The sequence below is a fragment of the Cavia porcellus genome, unplaced genomic scaffold, assembly GCF_034190915.1.
Source record: "Cavia porcellus strain 051 isolate PalLab524CR breed Dunkin Hartley unplaced genomic scaffold, mCavPor4.1 scaffold_2, whole genome shotgun sequence".
NCBI classification, from domain to species: domain Eukaryota; kingdom Metazoa; phylum Chordata; class Mammalia; order Rodentia; family Caviidae; genus Cavia; species Cavia porcellus.
The window spans coordinates 622,684-647,354 of NW_026947485.1; the positions used below are offsets into that span (position 1 = coordinate 622,684).

General features: G+C 45.1%; 1 protein-coding gene across 6 annotated transcripts in view; it reads left to right on the plus strand.

The window, feature by feature from the left end:
* The window catches only part of Elapor2 (endosome-lysosome associated apoptosis and autophagy regulator family member 2), a 117,236-nt gene extending 94,693 nt beyond the window's left edge, over positions 1-22,543 (plus strand). For all 6 annotated transcript variants that reach the window (XM_003469790.5, XM_063237268.1, XM_063237275.1 and 3 more), the window contains 7 exons: positions 824-1,013; positions 2,266-2,362; positions 2,892-2,993; positions 10,885-11,011; positions 12,863-13,041; positions 13,976-14,141; positions 22,005-22,543. In XM_003469790.5, coding sequence (XP_003469838.3) covers positions 824-1,013; positions 2,266-2,362; positions 2,892-2,993; positions 10,885-11,011; positions 12,863-13,041; positions 13,976-14,141; positions 22,005-22,064 — 921 coding nt within the window. In that variant the 3' untranslated portion in view covers positions 22,065-22,543. The remainder of the gene's footprint in view (positions 1-823; positions 1,014-2,265; positions 2,363-2,891; positions 2,994-10,884; positions 11,012-12,862; positions 13,042-13,975; positions 14,142-22,004) is intronic.
* The last annotated feature ends 2,128 nt before the right edge of the window (positions 22,544-24,671 follow it).

A 24,671-nucleotide genomic window follows, 5' to 3' on the forward strand; every position in this document is an offset into this window, starting at 1 on the left:
GCTAAGATTGCGGGTGGATTTGTCCTGGGTGTAGGTCTAATGTTTGTCTCTGAATTTGGAGAATGGGACTAGTTTTATGTGGTGGAAGTTCTCCCTAGCCATTTGAAAAGGAGAAAAAGAAGCAGAAAGTAAAGGAAAGGGGGCGGCCCTGCCCAGCTGTCTCTATTCCACGCGTCTCTATCCCTAAGCACAAGGCTGGTTCACCTCACCTAGAACTTGCTGGCTCATGTTGTTACTGTTGCTTTAGACTTCTCGCGCCACCAGTACTGCCTGACCATCATGTGCACTCCCGCACATGATGTTGCTACCGTGTCGCTGGCTTTCCTATAGGTCTCTAGTTCCTGAGTATCATCAAAGGAGGGAGCTCTGCTGCGCCGTGTCTGGCTATCATATGTCCACTGGTTTCCTTCTTCAGCCTCACCACGCCTTTCTGCTACACTTGGGCCTATGAAGGAGGGCAGAGAGCAGACTCTATTCTTGTCTGGAAGTCTGCACTAGTATTTACTGGTCTCTTTGCATGCTTGTTGTAGGGATTGAGTATTCATCACTGGCTGTTCTTCCTTTGAGTTATGTGGCTTCCATTCAACACCAGTGGTACTCACAGTGTGAGGAACAGGGCAGCTATGTTCTGCAGTGGCTCTCAGTCCTGGCTGGACATTGGAGTTCCCACAAGAGGTTTTTAAAAATATGGAATGCCTGTGTTTTACCCCAGATCAGTTAAAGTGGTGTCTCTGTGGTGAGCAATGAATTATGGTCATGGGCTGAGGCTCCATTTAGAGATAGACTTTGAAGAAAACCTCCTGCTCATGACTTTGCTTCTCAGGGGAAGAAGATGGCTTTTTGCACCAACAACATCTCAGACTTCACACTGAAGGAAACGGTGGTGGGCTCAGATGATTATGTGAATCTGGTAGGAGCATTTGTATGCCAGTCAACAATCATTCCTTCTGAGAGCAAGGGTTTCCGAGCAGCCTTGTCTTCCCAGTCCATCATCTTGGCTGATACATTCTTAGGTAAGCTTCCTTTGGCTAAGAAATACATGCATTTTGGGAGATAAATTATCATCACCATAACTTACCATTGCATTAGTGTTTGCCACAGATGGCTAAGGTCCACAGGTAATTCTGAATCACTTTGTAAAATGCTGAAAAAACCCCACCAAGGGGGTCTGTTGATCATCTCACAAAATGCAAGAAGATCCTAAACTTATGATGCAGACTTGTAAGTGATGTGACATTTTATGAGGCTATATGCCTTTGGTCAGATAAAGAGCCAAGCTAATGATAAAAGGGAAAGAACAGGAACAAAAATGTAAGAACAATGAGCAAAAACAATCTAACTCTGAATCATAGTTTATGCCATCAGTTTTCATAGCCTTTTCCTAGGTCATAAATGAGCTAGCAGCAAAGGTGAGGTGCTTGTCCACCTCCTGTCTGTAAGGTTCTAGATGAGATAGGAAAATTTAAGAAGGATGTAGGTTTGTGAACCCAGGATTCTTAGGGTCTGAGTTTACTGGAACTTCTCTGGTGAGGACTGGGAATTTTAACAAGCTTTGCAGGCGATTCAGGTGTACAGTCAGGTTGGAGAACCAAGGATGTGAGGAGGGTGGGGAATGTCACTTCAGATATCAGCACCACGGACAGCTTCCTAACTTGCAGTAAGGGCCCAACTCCAGAGTGTGGTGCTGCTGCCATTTCTGGAATCGGTTCTATCACTTCATCTATTAAGAGAGAGGAAGGAAATCCTGTCTTTTTGCTTATTAGATGAAGTAGATTTTAAAGTTATTTGCTAAAATTTATTAGGATATGTGGAGTCTCGCTGTGGCCATCCTCTGCTTTTTAGCCTCTCAAGTAGCTATAACCACTGTATGTAGGCACTGAGCAAAAAGCTGCATGAGCACAGTAGCTCAGCTGATTTGACAAAACCCACCGGAGGATGATAATTTCAGTAGTAGAGTTTTGAATTATTAGAACTGGAAGGGATTTTAGAAATCACTTGTATCACTGCATTCATTTTACAGATGGACTAAGGCCCTAGGACTAAGACCCAGGGAAGTAACATGACTTCAGCTAATTACAAGGCTCAGAAGAATATTTTTATTCTGAAGGCTTTGGAAAGATCTTTATTTTAAAACCAGGAATGCATTGCTTTAATACAGTATTTCTGATGAAATGACAGTCATCAAAGTAGAACTATTTTCTGTTATAATATGCAGGGACTAAACATTGTTATGTTCTTAATAGTTTCTTTTTTAATGCCATCTAGGAGTGACAGTTGAATCCACATTGCAAAACATTAATATAAAAGAAGATATGTTCCCTGTTTCACCAAGCCAAGTACCTGACGTGCACTTCTTTTATAAGTAAGTGAAGATGCTGTTTTCTTGGATTAGCTAGTGTTTAGTGGAAAGGAACTCATATACATTGTGTGTATTTTATTACTCCCAAAACTTATGTAATTCTCTAAAGTGTAGATACATGTATGGATATATAGGTAAAATATATTCCTTTAAATGAAGCAATAAAGACTATATTCATTGCATAAATAGTAGTTACTTCTAATTCACATAAAAACATCAGCCTAAATAAATAGGTGAGCTGCTAGCTCATTTATGACTTAGGAAATAGACCCCTTTCACCTTTAAAATATTTTGATTATAATTTTGATTAAAATTATGGCAGCTTTATCTTATAAATATCTTACCTTACAATGTTACCTAAGAAAATGGTCAGCCTTCCAGAGGCTGGAAGGAAATGAATTTGCATTGAAGTTTTAAATTAAATTAACTTTTTGTTTTTCTTTTGTTCACAGAGTATGGCAGATGTTATACACACACTTTTGTCTTGTAATCTGTATTGTATCTGTTTTTTAAAATGCTATTTACCCTCCAGATCTTCCACAACTACACCGTCTTGTTCCGATGGCCGATCCACTGCTGTGAAAATGAGGTGTAATCCTGTGAAAGCTGGAGTGGGCGTGATCTCAGTCCCTAGGTATTCTGTGGCCATTCCACATTTGTGTTTAGTTTTAGAAGCAAAACTCACTAGACGCTCCCTATTTTAAGGCACATTCTTTATGGAGACAAAGCAGAAGGAGAACAGGGATTTGCGGGTTTTTGTGGTAGGATGTACTGTGTGCTGATTAGACACAGCTGTTGCTCAATCTCAGCACTCATGGCCTTTGTACTGATGCATCTTTGAGTGACTAATTCCCTTGAAAGTTATTTGGGCACTGTTCATGTCCCTTATTTATTCTTTTTAGCCTCCATTTCTTGGAGAGCTGGATTAGAGCTCTACTGATTTATGGGTGAGATCAACAGTTAACTATAGGGGCTGGGGATTTAGCTCAGCGGCATAAGCACCTGCCTTGTAAGTGTGTGATTGTGAGTTCAATCCCCGGTACCGATAAAAAAGAAAAAGACAAAAAACAAAACAAAAAACCCCCAGTTAATTATGTAGCTGGGTGATGTGGATGAAGCAGCCCAACTTCTGGGTCTCAGTTCCTATCTGGAAGGCCGTGGTAACTTGTAGGATATGTTTCCAACTCTTCATGACCATGATCAGTGGTAGCCAAACCATCAAGGTGAGTCTGACCTGCAGAGGGCATGCAGCTGACCAGCTCTCCACTTCTGGTGTGGTGTGTGACAAACACAGCACTCTGAGAGGGAGACTGTGGAGCCATGGCTGATTTCCTAGACTCAGAAAACCGCTAGCTGTGGTAATGATTGCTTTGATGGCATGAGATACAGGGACATATCTCTCGATTTTTATTTTTCAGTTACTTTTGCTCAATATATAAATTATTTTTAATCTTGTTAGGATTAAGGCACATTGGATCACAGTCTGATTGGCAGATTTTTCTTCATCAAAGTGTAAAGGCATATGTTCTTAAAAAGCAGATGATTGATTTAATGTGTTTTTGATAATTTCACAACAACTCTTGAGGCATTTTAAGATGTATCACATCAGGATTGGAAATCATTGGTATCCTGAAAATAACCATAGTGGTAGCATAGTATTTGGGGTTGATTTTTAGATACACAGGTATGCTAGCATTTTTTTTATCACCAGCTCCATCTCTCTGTTTGCCATAGACTAAGAGTTAGTTATTCCTAAGACAAAGCCGTGATGAGAGGAGTAGCAGTGAAGGCAGTAGACAGGAGTCCTGCGTCAGCACCTTCGTGGCCCCTCTCTAGGCTCCCCTGGAGTCTGGGCAGCCACACTTTGTGTGAAGAGGGGTTTAGGGCCCTAGGCACAAAGGCCCATGGTGTGACCCTACGTTTGCATGCTCCTACTGGTGCTGTGCTGCTGCAGACATTGTTTCCGGACCCCAGCCCCATGGATATCCCTCCTGGGAGTCTACCTGGGCAGCTCTAGCTCACGCTGATGATGTTTCCAAGGACTGGGTCTGGCCTTTAGAAATACACACAGTGGCTCTGTCTGCCCTCAAGATGCATCTTAATGTTTTACTGTCATGAGGGAAACAGTCCCACAGTGCTAATGACAGCATCTGACACCCACTGCTGCCGTGAGGAGACTGGTTCCTCCCCTGACCTCCGGCAGTCTTTGCCCCTTGGGTACTTTAACTGTCTTTGCAGAGTTTCTCAAAATCCTGAGTTTCTCAGAAACCTAAGGGCATCTATTTAAAATTTGATTTCTAAAACTTTTGGAATGTCAGTGTTAAGCATAAAGCTAGTTTTAAATACACAAGGCAATTTGGGTGCATAGTGAAATCTGAGTCATTTGTCTTACAGGACATTCTGTAAATATGGCTTGTTTTCCTGAGTTGTATTTTCCAGCTGTGTGTTGCATCTTAGTTGTGAAACCCTAGTGTAAACTATTGTGGCCTACAGGCTGACTGTCTTCACCTAGATCACAGCAGTGCTCTGTATGCAGTTGTGATGCACACTGAAGTGTGTCTCCTGCTTCGTGGAGTGGCTTCTCCTCTGTCACAATGTGGCCACCTTCAGTTTTCTCCTGAGTCAGTTTCCCATCAGGACACCAGGGGGAGCTCAGGGAGCCACACACCAGAAACCGAAGCTTGCCCTGAAATAATCAGAAGCAACCTATCTACCGTCCTTCCCTCCTCCCCAAGGGTAACTCTGCAACCTGCATCTCCCTGGTAAATGAATCATTGCCTTTGTTAATACTACACACTGGAGTAAAAATGTCTTCATGTCTCTCTTTGCCTTCCAATTTTTGACCATGATTACATAAATAAATCAATCTAAAGTTGTTTGGCCAAAACCTTTCAGAATCCAGACCCATCTTCATTAGTGTGGCCCTGGGATATCATCCTATGGTGAAAGGGATGCTTCCCTGTTCTGTCCTGGTAGTGTGCAGGGTCGTGGCGCTCCATGGGTTCTACGTTATTCATTCCATCAGGGTCATTAGACAGTAACGCAGTAGTTGGTTTGGTCAGTGGGGAAAGAGTGTGAAAACCAGAAAGTCTGTGCACTTTATGTTAGTGAGAGCCAGAGAAAGATGATCCCACGAGCCCTTTATTTTCTTCTTCCCTCTGAATACAGATAATAGATATTGAAATCTGTACGAGGTAAATTAAGATGGTGTTAGAACTCAAAGATTAAAACCAGATATGTCCTTAGAAGACTAAAGTGTAGGGAGTTCTATGAAAGCATCAGGAGTGTACAGGAAAAGAACTGGAAGGTAAGGAGTGGAAAAACTAAGGTAGACTGGCTGCGACTGTGCGATCTGGACAATGACAAGCAAAATCTTAAGATCAGCTTTGAAAGAAGAGTGATTAAGTCTTTCCACAAGAAAGACACAGAATGTATTAACAGAAGAAACCAGGGAATATAAGTTAATTTACTCTGTCCAGATTCTGATTAGATGCTGATGTTGGATAATTAACCCAAGACAGACTCTTCAAAAAGGAAAGATTTCATAGGAGATTGGTATATTTTTGTATTCCTTGATATAAGAGCAAAAGGATTTCCCTATAGGCAAAGGGAAATCTTGTGTTCAGACTCAGTGTGCTGGAGTCTGAATATTTGTGTTCCCCCAACTTCAAGGCTGAAATAGCCTCCTTTGACACTAAGCTGAACTACGGGTCTTAGGAGGCATGTGTGTGAGAGGCGAACAGGTTGTCAGGCTGAGCCACCTCTGATGGGAGGTAGAGCCTTCCCACGTGAGGACACAGTGGGCCTACCCTGGATGCTGGCTCTCTGCACCAGGTCTCAGTCCGGAGTGCCGTGCTAGACACCGAACCGTACAGCCTGTGTGGATGAGGGAAGTCACAGGCGATGGTACTTTCCAATCTCGGCCCACAGCAGCCTGGCAGGTGTTTTCTACACCCTCAGGAGAGACTCCTCTGCCCATGAGCAGGCAGTCTCAGCTGGGAAAGCCTGAGGTTCCTGTGAGGTAGAGGTTGGGAGGCCTCACTGGCTGCAGCTGAGAGGCAGCCCACACCACCCACACCACCAGGCTACAGTCCCGGCACACTGCCAGGCATCCTGTCACCTTTCTCAGACTCTGCGCTGGGAGAAGCTCCCAACAACAGCATCCTCACTAGGCCAAAGGTGTTCCAGGGACATGGCCTGACCTTTGCCCTGAGAACATGTTGGAAGGTCAGGGAGGTCCTGACACTGCAGGGAAATTTGAACTTGGAATCTGAGCAAATCGGCACTGCCTTGGGAGCTGAACAAGACCAGGCTAAGTAGGAGGTGGTGAGAGAGGGTTCTTCTCTGTGACTTCATCAGGTGAGCCAAGCAGATCCTGCTACAGGAAAGAGTTTATTTGACAGATTACTCTGTACAGTTGCTCGGTCTGGATGTCCCCCAAAAGATGTATCTCAGTTTAGAGGCCAAGACCTGTCTTTCTAAACAAAGATGTGCCTTAATTCTGAGAGGTCGCCAGTGATTGTGTTTAAATACGGCAGTGGCAGAAGCCAGGTGAGGAAGCCAGGAAGCCTGACCCTTGTTTATGGTGAAAGCGAATTCAGGGTCCATGTGGCCGCCCTGGCACAGGTCTCCCCAGGTCACACAGCACTTGTGGGACTCTTACAGGACCAGCTGCCATGTGCTCAGCCTTGGCCGTGGGCTGTCTTTAGCCTGAGTGAGGAAGGCACCACACACTCCGCACGTCTCATCCAGCTTTAGGAGGCTGGATGGTGGTGGAAGGGGTGTGTTGGTGCTGCAGATAATTGAAAGGAGCAGTGTTTCAGATGTTTGGCAGGAAAGTGTCTGTCTAGTTTGCCACTTGTTGCCTTTAAAATCTTTTATGCTTTTTCCTTTTAATTCTGTAAATGAACACTGCTGAAATTTACTGTTTTGTGTGTGCGTGTCATTTTGCAGAGAAGGCTTGATTCAGGCCGCCCCCTTTGGTGTAGAGCAGAGGGTCCTACATGGATATTGTGCATTCTACATGATGTACTGGGCTTAGAGAACTGAGGAATTGGTCCTAAACTAAACTCCTGTTAGCCCAGGAATACCTTTAGGAGATGGGGTCTGCCCAGGATGGGCACTGAGTAACTGTGGGGTTTGATATCGGTGACAGCAGGCCCATCGTATCTCATCAGCCTCTTGGTTCTTGGTGGCAGTTTCTGAAATTGTTTCCATTCTTTAGGGAATGATGTGCATTGTTAATAGTCTTATATTTTTGCAAAGCCTTAAACTTTGCAAAATTATTCTCTCATTGTATTCATTCTAACCTCTGAAGGAAGTAGAGAGGATACTGAGTTTAGCAAATAACAAATGTAGCAGAGGACAGGAGGAGGGTTGAGACATCTGTGGAAACCATGTTTCTAAGTCCAAGTAGAACTGCAACATACCTGTTATCTCTGAGGGTTATAGAAATTTTGACTAATTTTTTCTTTTAAAAATATTTAATTATTTTTTCTCAAATTATTTTTTTCTAGGGAGGGAGGGAGAGAGAGAGAATAAGAATGGGAGAATGAGAATGGGTGCAGATTCACCTGACGCTGGGGCTTTGATCCTGGGCCCCAGGTGCTGAGTCCTTACCACTGTGCAGCAGCCCCCGCCGGAGTTTGTTTCCCCCATCTCTATAGCTTCTCTGTATTGGGAAGATAAAACTGGAAATAATTTGTGGAGGAACTATTGGAGCTAGAGAGCATGTTAATAATTTTTCCAACTTGATCAGAAAAGTAACTATTTTAAAAGATGTATTTTTTCATTTTTGTGAAAATAGCAATTCCGTTTTTGAGGACTTTCCTGAAGGGCTATGCTCTTCTTCTCAGTTGAAGCACAGCTGTGAACTGCTCTCCCAATGCAGACAGTGGGGAGTAGGGGTAATGTATGTGACATGGTTCTTACTGGCTGTTCTCACTTCACTAGTGTTAAGCTTCTGCTTGTTTCTTAGTCTGGAGTATATTCATTATTCTCTTTTTACAGAAGATAAATAGAAACATAAAAGTTAAACCATTTTTCCAAAGAGACACCATGTGCCTTGTTCTTAGTTCTAGACTAAACCTGGTTCACAGCCAGGGCATGCTATGAAGGTTGCTAAATGAGCAACTGCATTATGTTATGTACATTGCAATATTCAGGACAAAGGAAACTCCAACCTGATGACTTTGCTTTTGTTTGCGTACCTCCTGTATGCATTACTGTAATGCAGAACCTAAAACTGCAGTGCAGTCAGTGATGTGTTGTGGGAGAAGCCACTGCAAGGCTGCACTGCTGCTCTCGTTCCTGCATTGAGCGGAAGGTGGGTGAAGTCAGTGCAGCATGTCCTGAGTCTGCAGGTAATTAAACACATGCAGACCTCTTTTTTTTTTTAATTTTTTTTTTTTTGTCTTTTTCATTTTTTATCGGTACCGGGGATCGAACTCACGACTATCTGCTTGCAAGGCAGGCGCTTATGCTGCTGAGCTAAACCTCCAGCCCCAAAGATTAATCAATCAGTCTTTTTTTTGGTCTTTTTTCCTTTTTATCGGTACCAGGGATTGAACTCACAACTGCCTGCTTGTAAGGCAGGCGCTTATGCCACTGAGCTAAATCCCCAGCCCCTACGCAGACCTCTTTAAGCACCTGCATTTCAAGTCTGCCCTCGCTCCCTGGTGGTCGGGAGACCTGTACTCTGTGCCCACCAGGTCTGCAGGGTGATGGCCTCCGCTGCCTGTGCTCTGGGCTGTTTGAACTGCGACATGGGTTGCTTTGCTGGGATGTCATGGGACACATTTCCTGACTCTTCAGAGCTCCGGAGTCCTGGATTTCGTTTGCTTCCCAGGCCTGTACCCTCAGTGCCTGCAGCCCTGGCAGCCCTGCCCTGGCCCCTCTCTGGGTCCTGACTGCTCCCCCACCACTTCCCCTGGAAGGTCCACAGAAGCCAGCCCCTATATCTCTCTGCCCTCTGCTCTCCTGGCCTCCCTGTGGCAGGGTACAGTTCTCGTGCTGCCTCTGTCTGTCTGTCTGTCCATCTGGCTGACCCGTCCTGGGCGTTCTGGACTCAGCCATGCACAACTTCCGCCAGGAAACTTGCCAAGGTCTCACGTTGTCTGTGTCTGTCTCTCTCACACTTAAACCAGCTCTGTAGAGGTAGAATTAGCACATCACACAGTTTACCCATTTAAAGGCTGTGATCCAGTGGTGTTTATATTATTCATAGATGTACAGGACCATCACCACAGCCAGTTTTAGAACCTTTTCATCTGCTCAAGAAAACCCCTCTGAACTCTTTAGGTCTCACTGTCTGTACCAGGCCCTGAGCAGCCCCTGACTTACTCTGTGTCTGCCGCTTCCTGGAGGTGGATTTTAATGTGAATAGCACCACATGCTGTGTGAATTTTGTGACTGTTGTTTTTCCTTTAGCACAGTGTTTTCAAGGTTTGTGCAAGTATTGCATATATCACTGTTGTATTTCTTTTTTGTGTGTATTATTATTTGGTGACAGGGTTTCATTATACAGTTCAGGCTGACCTTGAGCATATTTTGTAGCCCAGGCTGGTCTTGAAATTAGAATGATCCTCCTGCCTCAGCCTCCCAAGTTCTGGGATTACAGGTGTATGTCTTTTGATGGCCAAGCAGTACTACATTGAACAGATAAATTGCATTTATTTATTTATTCATATGAACATTTGGGTCTCCACCTTTTGGACATTATGAGTAATGCTGTTATGAACATTTTTGTACACAATTTTTGTGGACATATGCTTTCATTTCTCTTGGGTATATATGAAGTGTGATCAAAACATGGTTAATTTTTTTAAATTTTAATTTTTAATTTCAAAAACAAAACAAAAAGGACAGAAATGAAACAGAATTTTTAAAAAATAGAAAATCAACAAGTTAATGTTTACAATAAAAATTTTATTACAGTAAAAGATATTCCTATTCATGCCCTGCAAAACCCTGCTCCTAACTTGGAACAGACTTACCCCATAGTTCTTACCACTTTCTACAGCAGCTCTGGAGTCCTCTTTCCCAAACATCTTTAGCTGCACTGTCGCAGCTGCCTGCATGTCCTGACTTGGTGCAGAATGTTCCCCTTTCATGGTCGTTGTGGCTTCGGGAAGAGCCAGGAGTTTCACGGTGCCAGGTCCAGTAAATGAGGTGGCTGAGGGGACAGTGTCATGGCTTATTCGGCAGAGATCTCCATGAATCTACCTAGGGGTAGCCTTGCCAGGGTCTGTAGCAATTCTGTAGTTATTCAGGCAACTGCCAGGCTTTTGAAGGCCGTGCGGCTGCGAGGCGCTGTGTCATGGTGTCCAAGGTTCCCGTGTTTCCACACCCCCACCACTTGCTTTTGCCTGTGTTATTCCTGATGTCCGTAGTTGAGGAGAGCTGTACAGTGAGTGCTGTCTCTCCTGACCTCTCCTGTGTTTCCTGAGCTGTCACCCTGCACCCGGGATGGCTCAGCGGGCATGTGGTGTTGTTGAGAGATGCTGTTGTCTATCTGTTCATTTCAGCAAATGCCCAGCGGGCACCTGTGATGGGTGTGCATTCTACTTCCTGTGGGAGAGCGCTGAGGCCTGCCCGCTGTGCACGGAGCTCGACTTCCATGCCATTGAGGGCGCCTGCAAGCGAGGGCTGCAGGTGAGTCGCTGCCTGCCTGCAGCAGGTGTGGAGACATCTTACTCACCTTTCCTTGCCCACACGCAGAGCTGGTGTGGCAAGGTGCGAAAGCACTCTTGTCAGCCTGGACCTCAGCACTCTGCTCCCAGTTCTGAGTGGCATCGCATGTGAGGTCACGCACAGCAAAGACGCAGTGATTTGCTGCTGTTGTCACTAAGAGAAAGGTATTAAACTTATCAGTAAATTTTCTTTAATTTTTTTTTTTTTTGTCTTTTTCCTTTTTATCGTTACCGGGGATTGAATCCATGACTGCCTGCTTGCAAGGCAGGCGCTTATGCCGCTGAGCTAAATCCTCAGCCCCTAGTAAATTTTCTTAATCTTATTAAAAAAATATCACTGCCTGCTGGGAGGATAAATATTTCAGCTGTATATTGGATGTTTTTTGTTTTCTTATGTGGTTAGAGGAAAGGATAAGGCTTTCTAACTGATAGTTACAGGATGACTGGAGAGTTTCACTAGAAAGACTTTTATTCTTTTATAGTATTTTGAAAAGCTTATAAAAATAAGCATTCTAGAATTATAAGCGTCTTTTTAATTTTGAATTTTTAGCAGGTTTAGCAGACTATCTCTAGATGTTAGGGCTTGCCATTTTCAATGGGCTTTAAAACTGATCAAATCATATAAATGCGCACAGTCATTTTTCATGATAGACTGCACTTCAAGTGAAGTTGGCTTTTGCTGACTGGGGTTTACATTTTTTGCTGTATTGTCATCATTTTCTCTTAGAGATTCAGCAGCTGAATTTTATCACTTCCACATTTTGTATCTCATTCTTACAAAAACATGACTCATTTAAAAATCAAATTTATTCTAACCATAGTGAAAATGTTACAGCTGTTATATACTTAAAATGGTCAGTCAGAACTTTATTGAAACTTTTCCTCAAAGTACGTAAGATTCTCCTGCACATCACTTCACAATTTACTGCAAAAATACATTAATGCCTGTATGACATAAAGTTAAACATTATGGGGTTATTCTCTTAGGGGTTTATATGGCAGCAGTCATATGTCAGAAAACTTAATTAGGCACCATAACTAAAAAAATTAACGCCCCATATCATTAACTCCCACTGACTAGGCAGATTACTACTGGTTGCTGTATATGTTGAGATGTGAAGGTTTCTGTTTATGACCTATTGCACTGACTTGTTTCTTGGTTAGTTTTACCTTGCTACTTGGGGACACTGCCCTAAAGGAACTGAGCCCCTTGCTTTGGGAGAGCGCCTGGACCTGGGTGGGCAGTGTGACCCACACACATCCCCATTTGTCATGGAGAAGTGGGTGGTCTATGTGTCTGTCCTTGTGCCTGACATCCCTGCTGGCCACCATAGGTCCCTGCATGCTGTGAGGCTGAGGCTGTCACTCTGTTCCTGGAGGGAGGAGCTGGGCTATGAGTGTGTGTTGGAGCCAGGAAGTCCATTCTGATGCATTGTAGCAACCAACCTGAGCAAGTCAAAAGCATGACTAAGAAGTCAGGATCCATAAATCTGACGAAAAAAGCCCCCAGAGACGTGTCTGGGCGGCGTCCTTTTAATTCAGCCTCCCTGTTTGCAGTGAGCGTCTCTGATGTGAAACCCGCCTCTTCTCTGGTGCTGCACTTCATTTACACTCTCCTTACTGATCCTTTGTCTTCTCTTTCTGGAGCTTCTCTTGAGGGAATGCTGCATAATCTGCAGCGTCCACTGTGAGACAAAGATTAGCAGACTCTCCTTCTACATGAGAAGTGACCCAAGGACCTGTTCGGTGTTCACCACTGACTGTGGGTCTCATTTCTCATGTTGTCTGTGGCTATATTTGCTTGTTTTAAAAGGAGACCTTGTACGTGTGGAATGAACCTAAATGGTGCATTAAAGGAATTTCTTTGCCTGAGAAAAAGCTGTCGGCCTGTGAAACCATTGACTTTTGGCTAAAAGTGGGAGCTGGTGTGGGAGCTTTCACTGCTGTTTTGCTGGTGGCCCTAACTTGCTACTTCTGGAAAAAGAATCAAAAGTAAGTAACTTTGCTGAAATGATCACATAAGGGCTCAGAGGTTCACTGATGAAATTTTAGTTGAATTGTTTTATCCAGTAGATTCTCTGACAAATGAAGGGATTATATGAAAGGCCTCTGAGAAGAAAGCAGAGGAAGTGATTGTTATTCTGATCATAGAGATATCATAGAACATTAGAGGTCACTGAGTTTAGATTCATTTATTAAAAGAAAAAGGTTACCAGATAGATGGCAGCATGACTAAGATGGGAAGAGAGGATTCTCTGGTTTTCTTTTTATACCATCAAGATGTCTTCATGCTCCACTTTTTCTTTTCAAATTCTTGTGGGCAGATACTTGCAAACAAATAGATTAAGTGTATAGACAAATAGCACATTTATTTATCTTCACTTCTTTAAAATTTCGGGATTGAATATCAAGTCTAACCCCTGACCTGTTACATGTTTGAAGCTTTCGTAATGATTTACATTTTGGTGGCTTTGGAAGATAAATACTCTGCTATTTAGTATGATTATAATATGTGAGGTGGTAAGTTAAGTCTAAAGGTGTAAATGATGGAGGAAGCCAGTAAGGATGAATGTACTTAACTGTTTAACATGTTCATCCTTATGAATTAAACTTTAGAAAATGTGATAGTGGATGGGCATCCACGTAAATTAAGAAAATGCTTTCAGACATGAAGATGTTTCATTGTTTTCCAAATGTCTTTCATAATTGGACAATTCAGTCATTGTAAAATAAACTAACCATCTGGAACAGATTTTCTGACATGGTAGGAAGTATTTACATCTGGATGATTGCTAATTTGGAACACAGAATTGGTTTTAGGATGGCAGAGCAACTGCATTAGGAGAAGACAATGTAGTGAGCTGGCGTTGCCTTATTCATGTAAGTGCTCACTGTATTAGTTTTTATTTTATTTACTACGTCTTAGATTGGAGTACAAATATTCCAAGCTAGTGATGACGACGAACTCAAAAGAGGGTGAACTCCCGGCTGCTGACAGCTGCGCCATCATGGAAGGGGAAGACAATGAAGAGGAAATCATGTATTCCAATAAACAGTCGCTCCTGGGAAAGCTCAAATCTTTAGCAACAAAGGTGAGAACTGGGTCTTAACTTGGATTACTAAACATTTACAAATCAGGGCTGTGCTAACCTAAGAGCTTGCATGCAGTCCCTGTTAAACTGCACCATTCATATTTCAGTCATGTCCGCCTAACAGAAATACGTCTAGAAACACATGGTGCAAATACAGAGTACACCCTGCAGCAGTGTTTCCATAGGTTAACAAAGTAGAAAAACTTAGGCACCCTGATCCAAAGTTAAATAGGAAATTTCCGTATATCAAAGTGATGGAATAGTGTGTGGCCAGAGCTGCTGACTGGGGAGTAGCAGTGGTACTGACATTTCAGAGGGCCCACAATAAAGTGAAACAGCAGACAGACTGTCAGATCTCCATCAAATGTGTATTTATGTTAGCATTTACATTGCAAAATATTAACAGTAACTGCTTTTTGAAAGTAGGGACTACATAAAATAGACAAGTTTTTCAAGTTATACATTTTTGTGGTATTTGAATTTTCCTGAAGACACTTTAAGGAACAAAGTAATTAATCAGAGATCTCATATAAATCTATACTTTTGTAACAAGACTATTTTACATGGAGAAAATAAAACTTATATATACTGTTGAGATATTTGAGGTAACACATCAGATAGATTCACATATTTTGGCTTTGAAATCACTATTGTACTCAAACATAATGTGAAACTTTAAACATTTTCTTGAAATTCTCCACCATTAACTAAAAGATGTAAATTACCAGCTTATCATTCAAGATTAAAAATAGAATTATGCAGAAGAAAGAAAATGCATGGTAAGTGATTTCCAGCAGGATGGACATGTGCCAGAGATTACATTTATAGACAGTATAAAATCATCATTTCTTCTTGCTTTCCTAACTTAGGCACATAGATATATTATAGGAGACTATTTAAGAATAAAATAAGTAAACTATCTTCCCCTTCTAGTAATGGTTATTTAATTTTGTTTTTTAATAGGGGAGTTTGGGAGAAAACCATGGAGAATGATCTCCACAATATCCAAAGTTCATTCTCTGCCATATTGGTTTCTGGTGAATTTTCCCTGCAGTATGGCAAGCCATCCACCACTGTGATTAATATGGCTGGTCGAGGCTGGAATCAGCTCAGTTTGCTTCATACAGAATTTAAACAAAACCAGTATCCGTGAAACATCAAACAGGATGATGAGGCCAGTCTGCGTTATTTACGTCAGCTGCCCTCCAGGGTTGCACAGCAGTAGCTGAACCAGTGCCATCAATAGTGGGCTTACCTTTGAATACCAGAGAACTTTCTCTTTAAGTTGTTGTGCTTCTGCTTGGCCCAAGACCCTGGCCCTGGCACCAAGATGTCGCCCCAGAATATTCAGGTGGGAAAGGGGTAGAAATCTTTAAAAACCTAAGAGACCCAGCATGTTTCCCATTTGTGTCTCTGTGGGCTGCGGTAGGAAGACCTGGTGAGCAACATACTGAGCTAAGTGGTCATCATCCTTTGTTCTAGGTTCATGGCAGTTCAGTAGATGATCCATGTGCAAAAGGTGTGTTAGGAGTGAAGCAAGTTAATGCCTGGTCTCTCCACAGGACAGATTCCCTCGAGGTGGTCATGAGGACTCTGGAAGGAAAGTATGGACCAGTGTCAGGGACATGTGTCAGGCTGGCTGAGAATGTAGAGTTTTAATTCACCCAAGGAATCAAGTCTGTCCTTTGTCTGGGAGGACACTGCCTGAGGAGAGTCAGTTCAACTTTCTCTGCTTGACCACACCACCAGTGGGTGGGGTCTGCACCCCAGGTTGAGTGTGGAGCTGGGCATGGGAATGTTGACTGGGCAGGTGCAGGGCTGTCTTCTGGTGGATTTGTCAGTGCCACAAAAGGAGCCACAGCCAAACTGAAGAGGGCACATTGTGGGTGAGGCAGATGCAGCAGTCAGTGAGGTGAAAGGAATTTCTGTCAGGGCACAAGTGACAAGGTGACTGACAGCCAAGTAGCCGCCAGCATGCCTCCTTCATGCGTCCCCGTGTCTGGTGCTGCCATGCACACACCCTCCTGTCTGCACCACTGTTTCCTTCACTGCCGGTGTCTTGTGCTTGTAGCTGTCACGTCACTGCCTTCTCTCCCTCCATTGGGACCTTGATCTGCTCTCCCAAAGGCACAGGTGTCAGAGGGACAGGAGCATTTTAAACAGCATGGAGACCTGGTGTGCCCTACTTCTGTCCACTGGTCCATAGAAGGGCACATGGTGAGTGTAGTACTTGACAAGTGGTCTTCATGATTTTGATTCAGAATTGTGACCAGCCAGCCAGGCAGAGGGATGGGTGGGGGTTAAACTGTGTATGGCTGTCATTAGAGGTTATACTCAAGGCAGCCTGGAGGTTGCTATTGGAGGAAATAGAGATATTTCTTGCCCAGGAATGGTCAGTCAGAATCCCAGACTTTCAGACAAGGTCTTTGTGGAGTGTGTGTATGTGTGGGTGTGTCACCCATGAGGAGGCCAAAAGGAGATGACTCCTGTTGTAGACAAGGATTGGGAGGAGAACAGTTAGAATCAGGACACAATTTATAATATTATTTTATGATGGTCACCCAGAGTTAACACAAGAAAGTGCAGGGAATCTGTCCACAACACTAAAGACCCAGAATATTCAGCCAAGGGCCTGGTTCCCACAGCAGTGTCCCACATGAGTCCAGATGAAGACCTAGAGCCCATGACAATGCCTCCCATGAGTCCATCTGGAGATCTAGAACCCACAAGAAGGACTCAATGCCAGTTTGTTTTATGGATCCGTGCTGGGAAGGCCCAAAAGTTAGTGGTGGAAGCTAGAAAGTCTGTGCCAGCGGGGTGAAGGAGCTGTGCTGGTGGCATGAGGGTTCTATGCTGCAGTCGAGAAGTCACACTCACAACAAAGACCAGGGCTGTCCTGAAAGCACCACAGCCATCCTCAGCGACATGGAGGTTCCGAGCTCCTCCTATAATAAGAACAGTCGAATACATGCCTAAAAGCCAGCGTGATGAGTTTGTCCTGGAGATTAAACAGCACATGTCTTCCTCTCCGGAGCCAGGAAGCAATGTTGGATGTAAGGACCAGAACTCCTCCAAAGTGAACCACAGCCACTCTCACCAACAAGATCCCAAGCTCCTCTGATTAAAATGGTCAAACTCATACTGAGGAAGCTTGTCATGATGAGCTCCTCCACCAGAATTAATAGCTCAAAACAGTAACACTTAGAGAAACACAAGCCTAGCTCTTCTTCTCCATGTTTCTATTTATGCTGGCAACTTTCCTCAGGTGAAGCATCTGCGCTCAGCACTATACTGATTTAATTCAGCTGGTGTTAAGTTGACCACCAGTTTTTAATCCATAATAACTCCCCTCTGAGGAGAGCCATGTTTAGGGACCAAATTGCCTCCCTCAATAGTGGGGAGCAGAAGTGGGTGTGGGAAGTAGTTAGGAGTCTTGTGAGTCGTTTTCTGAAAAAGCCTGGAGGACAGGCGGGAGGTCCATGGAGCACTTTTACTCTTGGCCATTTCTAGTGGCTTTGTGATCAGCACTGTATTTTTCAGGCTTCAGATCACCCATAAGACTACAGACGCTCTGCAGATTTTTTCCAGGGCAGACATGGTCAGAGTGCAGCCCCCTCAAGAACCCAAGGGGTATTCAAAGGCATGATGCTTTCAGCTTCTCAGGAAAGACAGGCCATCCTTCAGCATGAGTCTGATCTGTTGTGGTAACCTGCATCAGAGGCTGGGCTGTGATGTTGGGTGCATGTCCAGGGTGGGTGCTGGGACAGCCCAGCAGCATCTGGGGCCATCAGTCTCAAGCAGCCTCTGCAACAGCTAGATTCTGTGTTGTCATTTCACAAGGCAGTGCTCACTGTGGGTGGCTGTGATTAGCGTATGTGCTCTGAACAGGAGCTAAGTGTGCTTCTGGCTCATGGCCCCAAAGAGGGGTGATTTTACATTGCAAGTCTGTAGTTTTACAAGGCAGACAAACCAGATGGGCTGTATGTAGTAGCCCAAAAGGCGGTGAAAATGTACTGTCTTATCAAAGGCTATGCTGTCTCTGAGGCCCCTTTGGTTTCTGTGTGCAGAGCAGAGCAGTCCTGTGGGTTTCACTTTTGTGTACTGTGGCTGGACTTGGACATCCCAGCAGCCAGTGGACAGTGTCTGCTCAATGGGTCCAGAGTGTGCATGAAGCGGAACTGTGATGTTCAGGGCTCTGCTGACAGGGTTTGCACAGGAGAGTCAGGGTGATTGTTTCCCCAAGGACACACACTCCTGATTTGAGCCTGAGAGGCCATGGAGGTCTTGCCAGCTCCACTCTGAATGTGTGCTGTCTGTGTTTAAGAGGCGAGGCCTGTTGGGCCTCTTCCTGGCTTGCTGACCAGTGACGAGCATGACTCCAGGCCCTGTAGAAGGGAGATGCAGCAGTTCTGGGAGAGCCATAGCTGGGGGTGGCATTGGGAGTGAGTCTAAAGTTCAAGGAGGCCTTAGGCAAGATCACCCCTGCTGCCAGTTTCCCACTACAAATCACTAATGTGGAAGCCATTATGTGCAGTTTTCCTTAGGGTTGTGGGCACTGCTAGAGCATGGCCCAGCTTCCCGAGAGCCTTTGACAGCCTGGGAGGGGTCCCAGCTCAAAGGCCATGTGTGGTAGGATGGCTGGTGTGGGGGGCCCGTGTGTCTGCAGGGTAGCATCAGGCACAGTGCAGAGTCCCCTCAGCTGCTGGGCAGACTCAGCTCCGCATATGTCCTCACGCCCCAGGGACTTTGGGCAGCTATACAAATCGGTGCGGGGCTTCCAGCCACCTCTGCCAGTAGGGTGGGCCTTTGCCTGCATACATCAGGCACCCGAAGTAGAAGCACTTGTGTGGAGCTGCTCATCTCCCTGCCTGAGGGTGTGGCCTCCTGGTCCTGCTGTCCGGGACTTGCCCCACGCCTCTCCGTGAGGAGTGGCCGTCACTCACATCCTGCTGAGAGCTCATGTGGAAGCTGTGCCACGTCTTGCTGGGCTAACAGGGTCCTTCATTCAGTGCAGGTTGCGTGGTTAACCAGCTGGCTCTGACCCACTCCAGTCCCCCTAGGTACCCCTTTCCCCACAGCTGTGTGCAGCCTGCAGAGGTGTGTTTGGGAGCCCCTCTGTATCGCTTGGCCAACAGACCGTTCTTTTTGGTCATCAGTCCTCTCAGTGACTGGAGAGCTAATTGGCTGCCTGCTGGAAGCAGTAGGCAAGGCGGAAGGAAGGGTTAGAGCAGAGAGACGGAATCTGCTATGTGAAGGACTGTTGCAGACTGTCCCTGGGAAGCACCATCCTCACGGTGCTGGTCCCACCTTGTGAGTCGTGGTGGCAGTGGTGTGATGGTTGCTGACATCACCCATTTCAGCTTTGGGGACCCAGGATCAGAGGCCACACCAACTTGGCTCGTTGAGTGTGGCCAGTTTTGGAAATGCATCTGTCCGAGTGGCACCAGGTCCTGTCAGGGTCCCTGCCTGTCCTGCCCCAGGGCTGTGTACTGGTGTGTTGAGCTCAGCTCAGCTCTCTCTGTCCCAGCACTTTGTCGTCATGGCCACATAGTGAGGGTCGTGTGTCATTTTTCTTTTACCCTGAAAGATGTGTTTGAGATTGGCTACCTCATTGTGCTGATCATGAATAGTTTCCTTTCTATTCAGAAGCATATTATGTTGTCTGGGTAATCTACCAGAATTGGTAACATACTCTGTTAGTGGATATCTGGTATTTCCAATGTTGACTGAATAAAGATTCTGGGAATTTCATTGTGCACGTGTTATCGTATGTTCCATTTTAGACAGTTTATCATATGATTTCAAAAAGCAAAAATGTGGTAAATTTACCTGCCATGTCATATGGAACTAGCTTTTATCTATTTTTTGTTGACTTTTCCCATGTTCAAAATACTTTCAATTGTATTTTTTTTTTTTTTTTTTGCTTAGTCCACATGATTTCTGAGTTGCCATGAGATGCACTATTAGGCGGGGAATATATGGAATTAGAATAGTGGGGAAGGAAGACACATCACACTGTGCATGCACGCACACATGCTCACATGCACTCACACAGGTGTGCACCCCAAAGGTGAGAACCACAGGAAGGAGGTCCTGAGCTCCCGAGAGGGGTGAAGTCCAGGGGTAGCAGTGAGATGAGGGGCGCTCCCGGAGTGAGCTGGCTCCGGGCTGGGGCCCTGAGCATTCCTCCCATGTGGCACGTTAGCCCATGTGTGGGTAAACTGAGGCCCTGGGCAGCTCGCCTGCCTGTCCAGTGGGACTGTGGAGGGATTGTGCTCCTCATCCCCAGGTTCCAGCTGAGTGTTTTCCCTTCTGCCCTGGGATCCTTCCTGTCATTCTGTGAGTGCTGATTGAAACCACAGGTTGGAGCATAGCTGCTGTCTTGGGAGCTGAGAAATGAAGAGTGGCTCCTGCCATTATGAGGTCCCATTTATCAGTAGCAGTACCTTGCTAATTATGCCCACTCATACGTGCACACATACACACATGTGTACCTTCCCCCCACCCCCCAGCACCAGGAGCACAGGCAGAGCCCACAGTTGCAGCGTGAGACTATGACTGGACAAAGGTCTCTCAGTGTCGCACTGTGAATGTGACTGAGGACCCTGGCCGGTGTGTGTTTCCTTCACCCAGAACATGCTGAGTTGCATCTGAAATCTCACGTTTCCTCTCTGTCGAGTCTGATGCCCTGAAGCACTTCCTCTCATGAGCCGTTTGCACACAGGGCAGACTTCTGTGACGCCCGTTTTCCCGATCTGCAGCCCCACCTGCTCCATGGCACTGCCTGTTGTACTCTGATGCTCAGGCTAAAGGGCTGTTCTCAAGCCAGCTAAATGCTGATAAGCTCGAGACTGCAGTCAGGTTCTTGTGGGGCGATCCTGGGAGTGCCAGAGATGCAGAGGCACTGTCCTCCTCCTTCCCCTCCTCTCCCTCTCCATTCTCCCTATCGTCCTCCTCCCCTCTCCCTTCCTTCCTCCTCCCCCACCCTTGCAGGCCAGCTTGGTGCTGCTGTCTTGTCCTTGGGAACGCTGTCTGAGATCCCAGCCTGCTTGGATCCCCTACCAAAGTGAACACCAGTGCAGCAGCACCCCTACCCCGTCTGTCCACCCTGTTTTTCCCACGTACTGCACTTCAGACAGCATGTGTTTCCACGTAGAGCAGGTCAGCTCTTACTGTACTGCTTTAAAAATAATCCTGGTCTCTCCTGTATTCCCGTTCCTGAAATCTTTAAAATGCATCTGATTTTAGTAATTAAAAGGTTGGGATAAATCCCACTTCATATTTTGTTTTTCCCACCAAAGAAAAATTATTTAATGGGTTATATTTTAAATGTGTTCTGTAACAGCAGAATGATATGTTTTAATTAAGTGTCAGATGCATGATCTGAGGTGACTTCTGATACCTGAGCTGGAGCCCTCAGCGTGGCTGGAGACCTCATGTTACACTGGTGGGCTCTTCCCTCTTCCCGCTGTCCTCTCTTTCACCCTTCGGCCTGCCTCATCTCAGGACTGCTCAGCCCCACAGTCAGCAAGGCAAGGGCGCTGATTTCACACCAAGGTCAGCTGTGCCCTTGGAAGTGGCAGGGAGTTTTCTTTGCAGGCATCATGGCGACGTCTCCTCCTATCTCTAGGGATTGTGTCTGCTTCTCTTCTGGAATTGCCTGTCTTATTTCTTGGACATCAAAGTGCCCTTCAGGGCAGGCACGCTGCTTGCTTTATATCTGCCATCTCACTTTATTAAATGTAGAATCTTGATGATAAGTGGCAGGTGCATAGATTAAAGTGAACTGACTTTGTGGACCATTGGGATCCTAAAATATTATTGGAATTCCATTACATTGATTTTGTATTTGTTTTTCTTTAGGAAAAACAAGAACATTTTGAGTCTGTCCAGCTGAAATCCTCACGATCCCCCAATATATGAAGTAGTCATGCTGTGGGATTCAAAGGTGTGGCCCAAGAACCCCGCTCCCCAGCTGTGCAGGACCCTGGTGAGGACCTATCCCCATTGGCTGCGCTGCTGAGGGGAGAGGAGAATGGTCGGGGGCCTTACCATGCACTCCAAGGACTTGCCAGACCGAGGAACGCAACTGGGTCTGACCGCAGAGAACTTCACTCAGGAAGAGATTTACTATCCACCCGCGAGCCGGGCCCATGCTGTGGGTGGGTGGGCGGGCGCCCTCCATGCCTCCTGTCCTCTAGTGGGTGTGCCCTGCAGTGCCACTGTGGGCACATGTCTGGAATCTCATTTATGTCTTGTCTGTGTTTATATTTTGGAAAAGATTGGAAAAATTTTCTAAGGTATAATTATTTTTCCCATTATTTATTTTCCCAACAGACCTTAAATCATCTTTTCTATTAAAAATGGTGAGCAATCAATAAACTTTTCATTTTAGTAGGGTATTTTCTCTTGATCTCAGAAACTTAGTAATGTTTTGGGGGAATTAGCATGTGCTTAGGTTATTTACTTCAAACCTTGCCTTCAAAGCACCATCCTTGTTGGAACTGGGAGGAAGAGTTTGACCGAAAGCTTGATGGAATCTTAAAACAATTGAAAAGGCAGCAAAAAGCCTCGACTTCCATCTGTACTCAGGAGGTGGGGCCTGACACAGCAGGTCCCTAGGATGGAGCAGGAGACATGGAGAACTTCCTGGGGCTGTATCTGTAAGCTGGGATGCCTGCGTGTGGCATTGGGGGACTTTGTGGTCTCTAGAGCACTGTGTGGGACTCCCCAGGACAGGCACAGGAGGTGATGTGGTGATTTTTCTGCCACAGGACTTTGAATATTGGGGTGGTCTGGGGGGCATCTTCTCATGCCCGTGAAGCATTGTGTTCATGATGAGAATGTGGGTGCACTAAAGCACCTGTGAAGTAAGTATCATTCCTACTCTAGCATGACCTGGGAAATTGTGAATCTTCTTACCATGGGTTACTAGTGTTCATAGGACTGATACGCTGAAAAAGGTTTGAAGATGGATTTGACCAAGTTTGTGTAAACATTGTTTAGAGCTAAGAAAAAGGGAGTTTTCCCGGCATTGCTGACCTAAGGTGCCTGGGTGTTTCTAGTAAACAGTGACCTGTGTAGATCCTAGATTTTCCAGCGGCTTATGACTGGCAAGGCACATGGGTGATCCCCGACAAACTTGCCCCAGGTATGGCTATGAAGTCTGACTTGTAACCTGTGGTCCTGTTGCTGTGCAGAGCTGGGGAAGTGCTATGTTCTTCTGGCTAGTGGGGGTGATGCTAGACCATTGCTGCTGTGGGATGGATGGATGTATCTCTTGTGTACAGATGAAGTTGCAATACTATTATTCTTTGTCCTGGGACTCAAGGAGGGTGTCACTTAGCAACAAAACTTCTTGGACCATTTATAAAGCAAGAATTATTTTGGCACTGTTCATTTTTGTCCCGTGACCAGGGCATTGGCATGTCTTTCCCACTTTGGTACAGGTTTAACGAGGAGAATAAAATGGATTTGAAGGCACGCACTCTGAGGCAGGAAGCCGCACAGGCAGACAGGCTCGGAAGACCCTGCTGTCCCTGTCCCCTCCTCCCCTCCGCTGTGCACACGTGTGTGTACCGAGCCAGTGAGGTTCCCAGGGTTTGTTCTCAGTTGCTGCTTCTAGTCTTGTCACTGGACTCAAATCTCTGATGTCAGAAATGCCTTAAATTTTAATGAACTCTCTGAAAATGTAGTTTATGTGGAAGACTTTATCTTATTTCTAATTTTAGGTATTAAGTGGATGCCATCAGCTCAGTCCAATTTTGGGAAGGAGCTGCCTTGTTCCTTTGGATTTCAGCAGGTTGTCATTTTATTCCAGGAGCTGAAGGAGGATGACAGAAAGCATGTTATGAGGAAAATTTTCAGACCCATTCTGGCTGTAGAATTCACTTTAGTGTTATGAATGGCCTTTGCAAAGCTCAGCGAAACGTTGAAAAGCATAAACAAATTTAATTGACATTTTTTTTCCCATCTCCCATGGTAGAGAAAGTGTTACTGGTTATTTTTCTAAAAGGCACATTTTTGAAGCCATAAACACCTCATTAAATGAACTGTCACCTATAACACCCCTTGACACTCTGTCAAAACCTGTTTAAATCAGTTTTCCACTGGATGTGAGAAATCTTATGTGGATAAAGTCTGTCATTAACAGTGCTGTGCGATTTGATTTGTGCTTGATTTAAAAGACTGAATTTTACTAGTATTGACTTCCCCATTCTTTGGTTACTAATAATCACATCCTTCCTGGGATTAAAAGTATTTCACAGTAGTTTTGCTAGACTTTTGTCATTTCGTTCCTGAAGATGAGGGTGGTGTGCATTGGCCATGCAGAGGACCCACTTGGCTCGTGCTCATGACTTGGCCTGTTTTCACTTGGTGTCTCTCCATGGAGCTGTGCTCTGACTCACGGCCATTCCCAAGGGAAGAACTGTATCTTTCCTCTTCTCCTTGTAAAAAGACAGTGCCTTGGGGGCGAGGGTGAGAGGAGGACTCCACTGCTAGTTGAAAGTCCATGCATGACTTGCAATT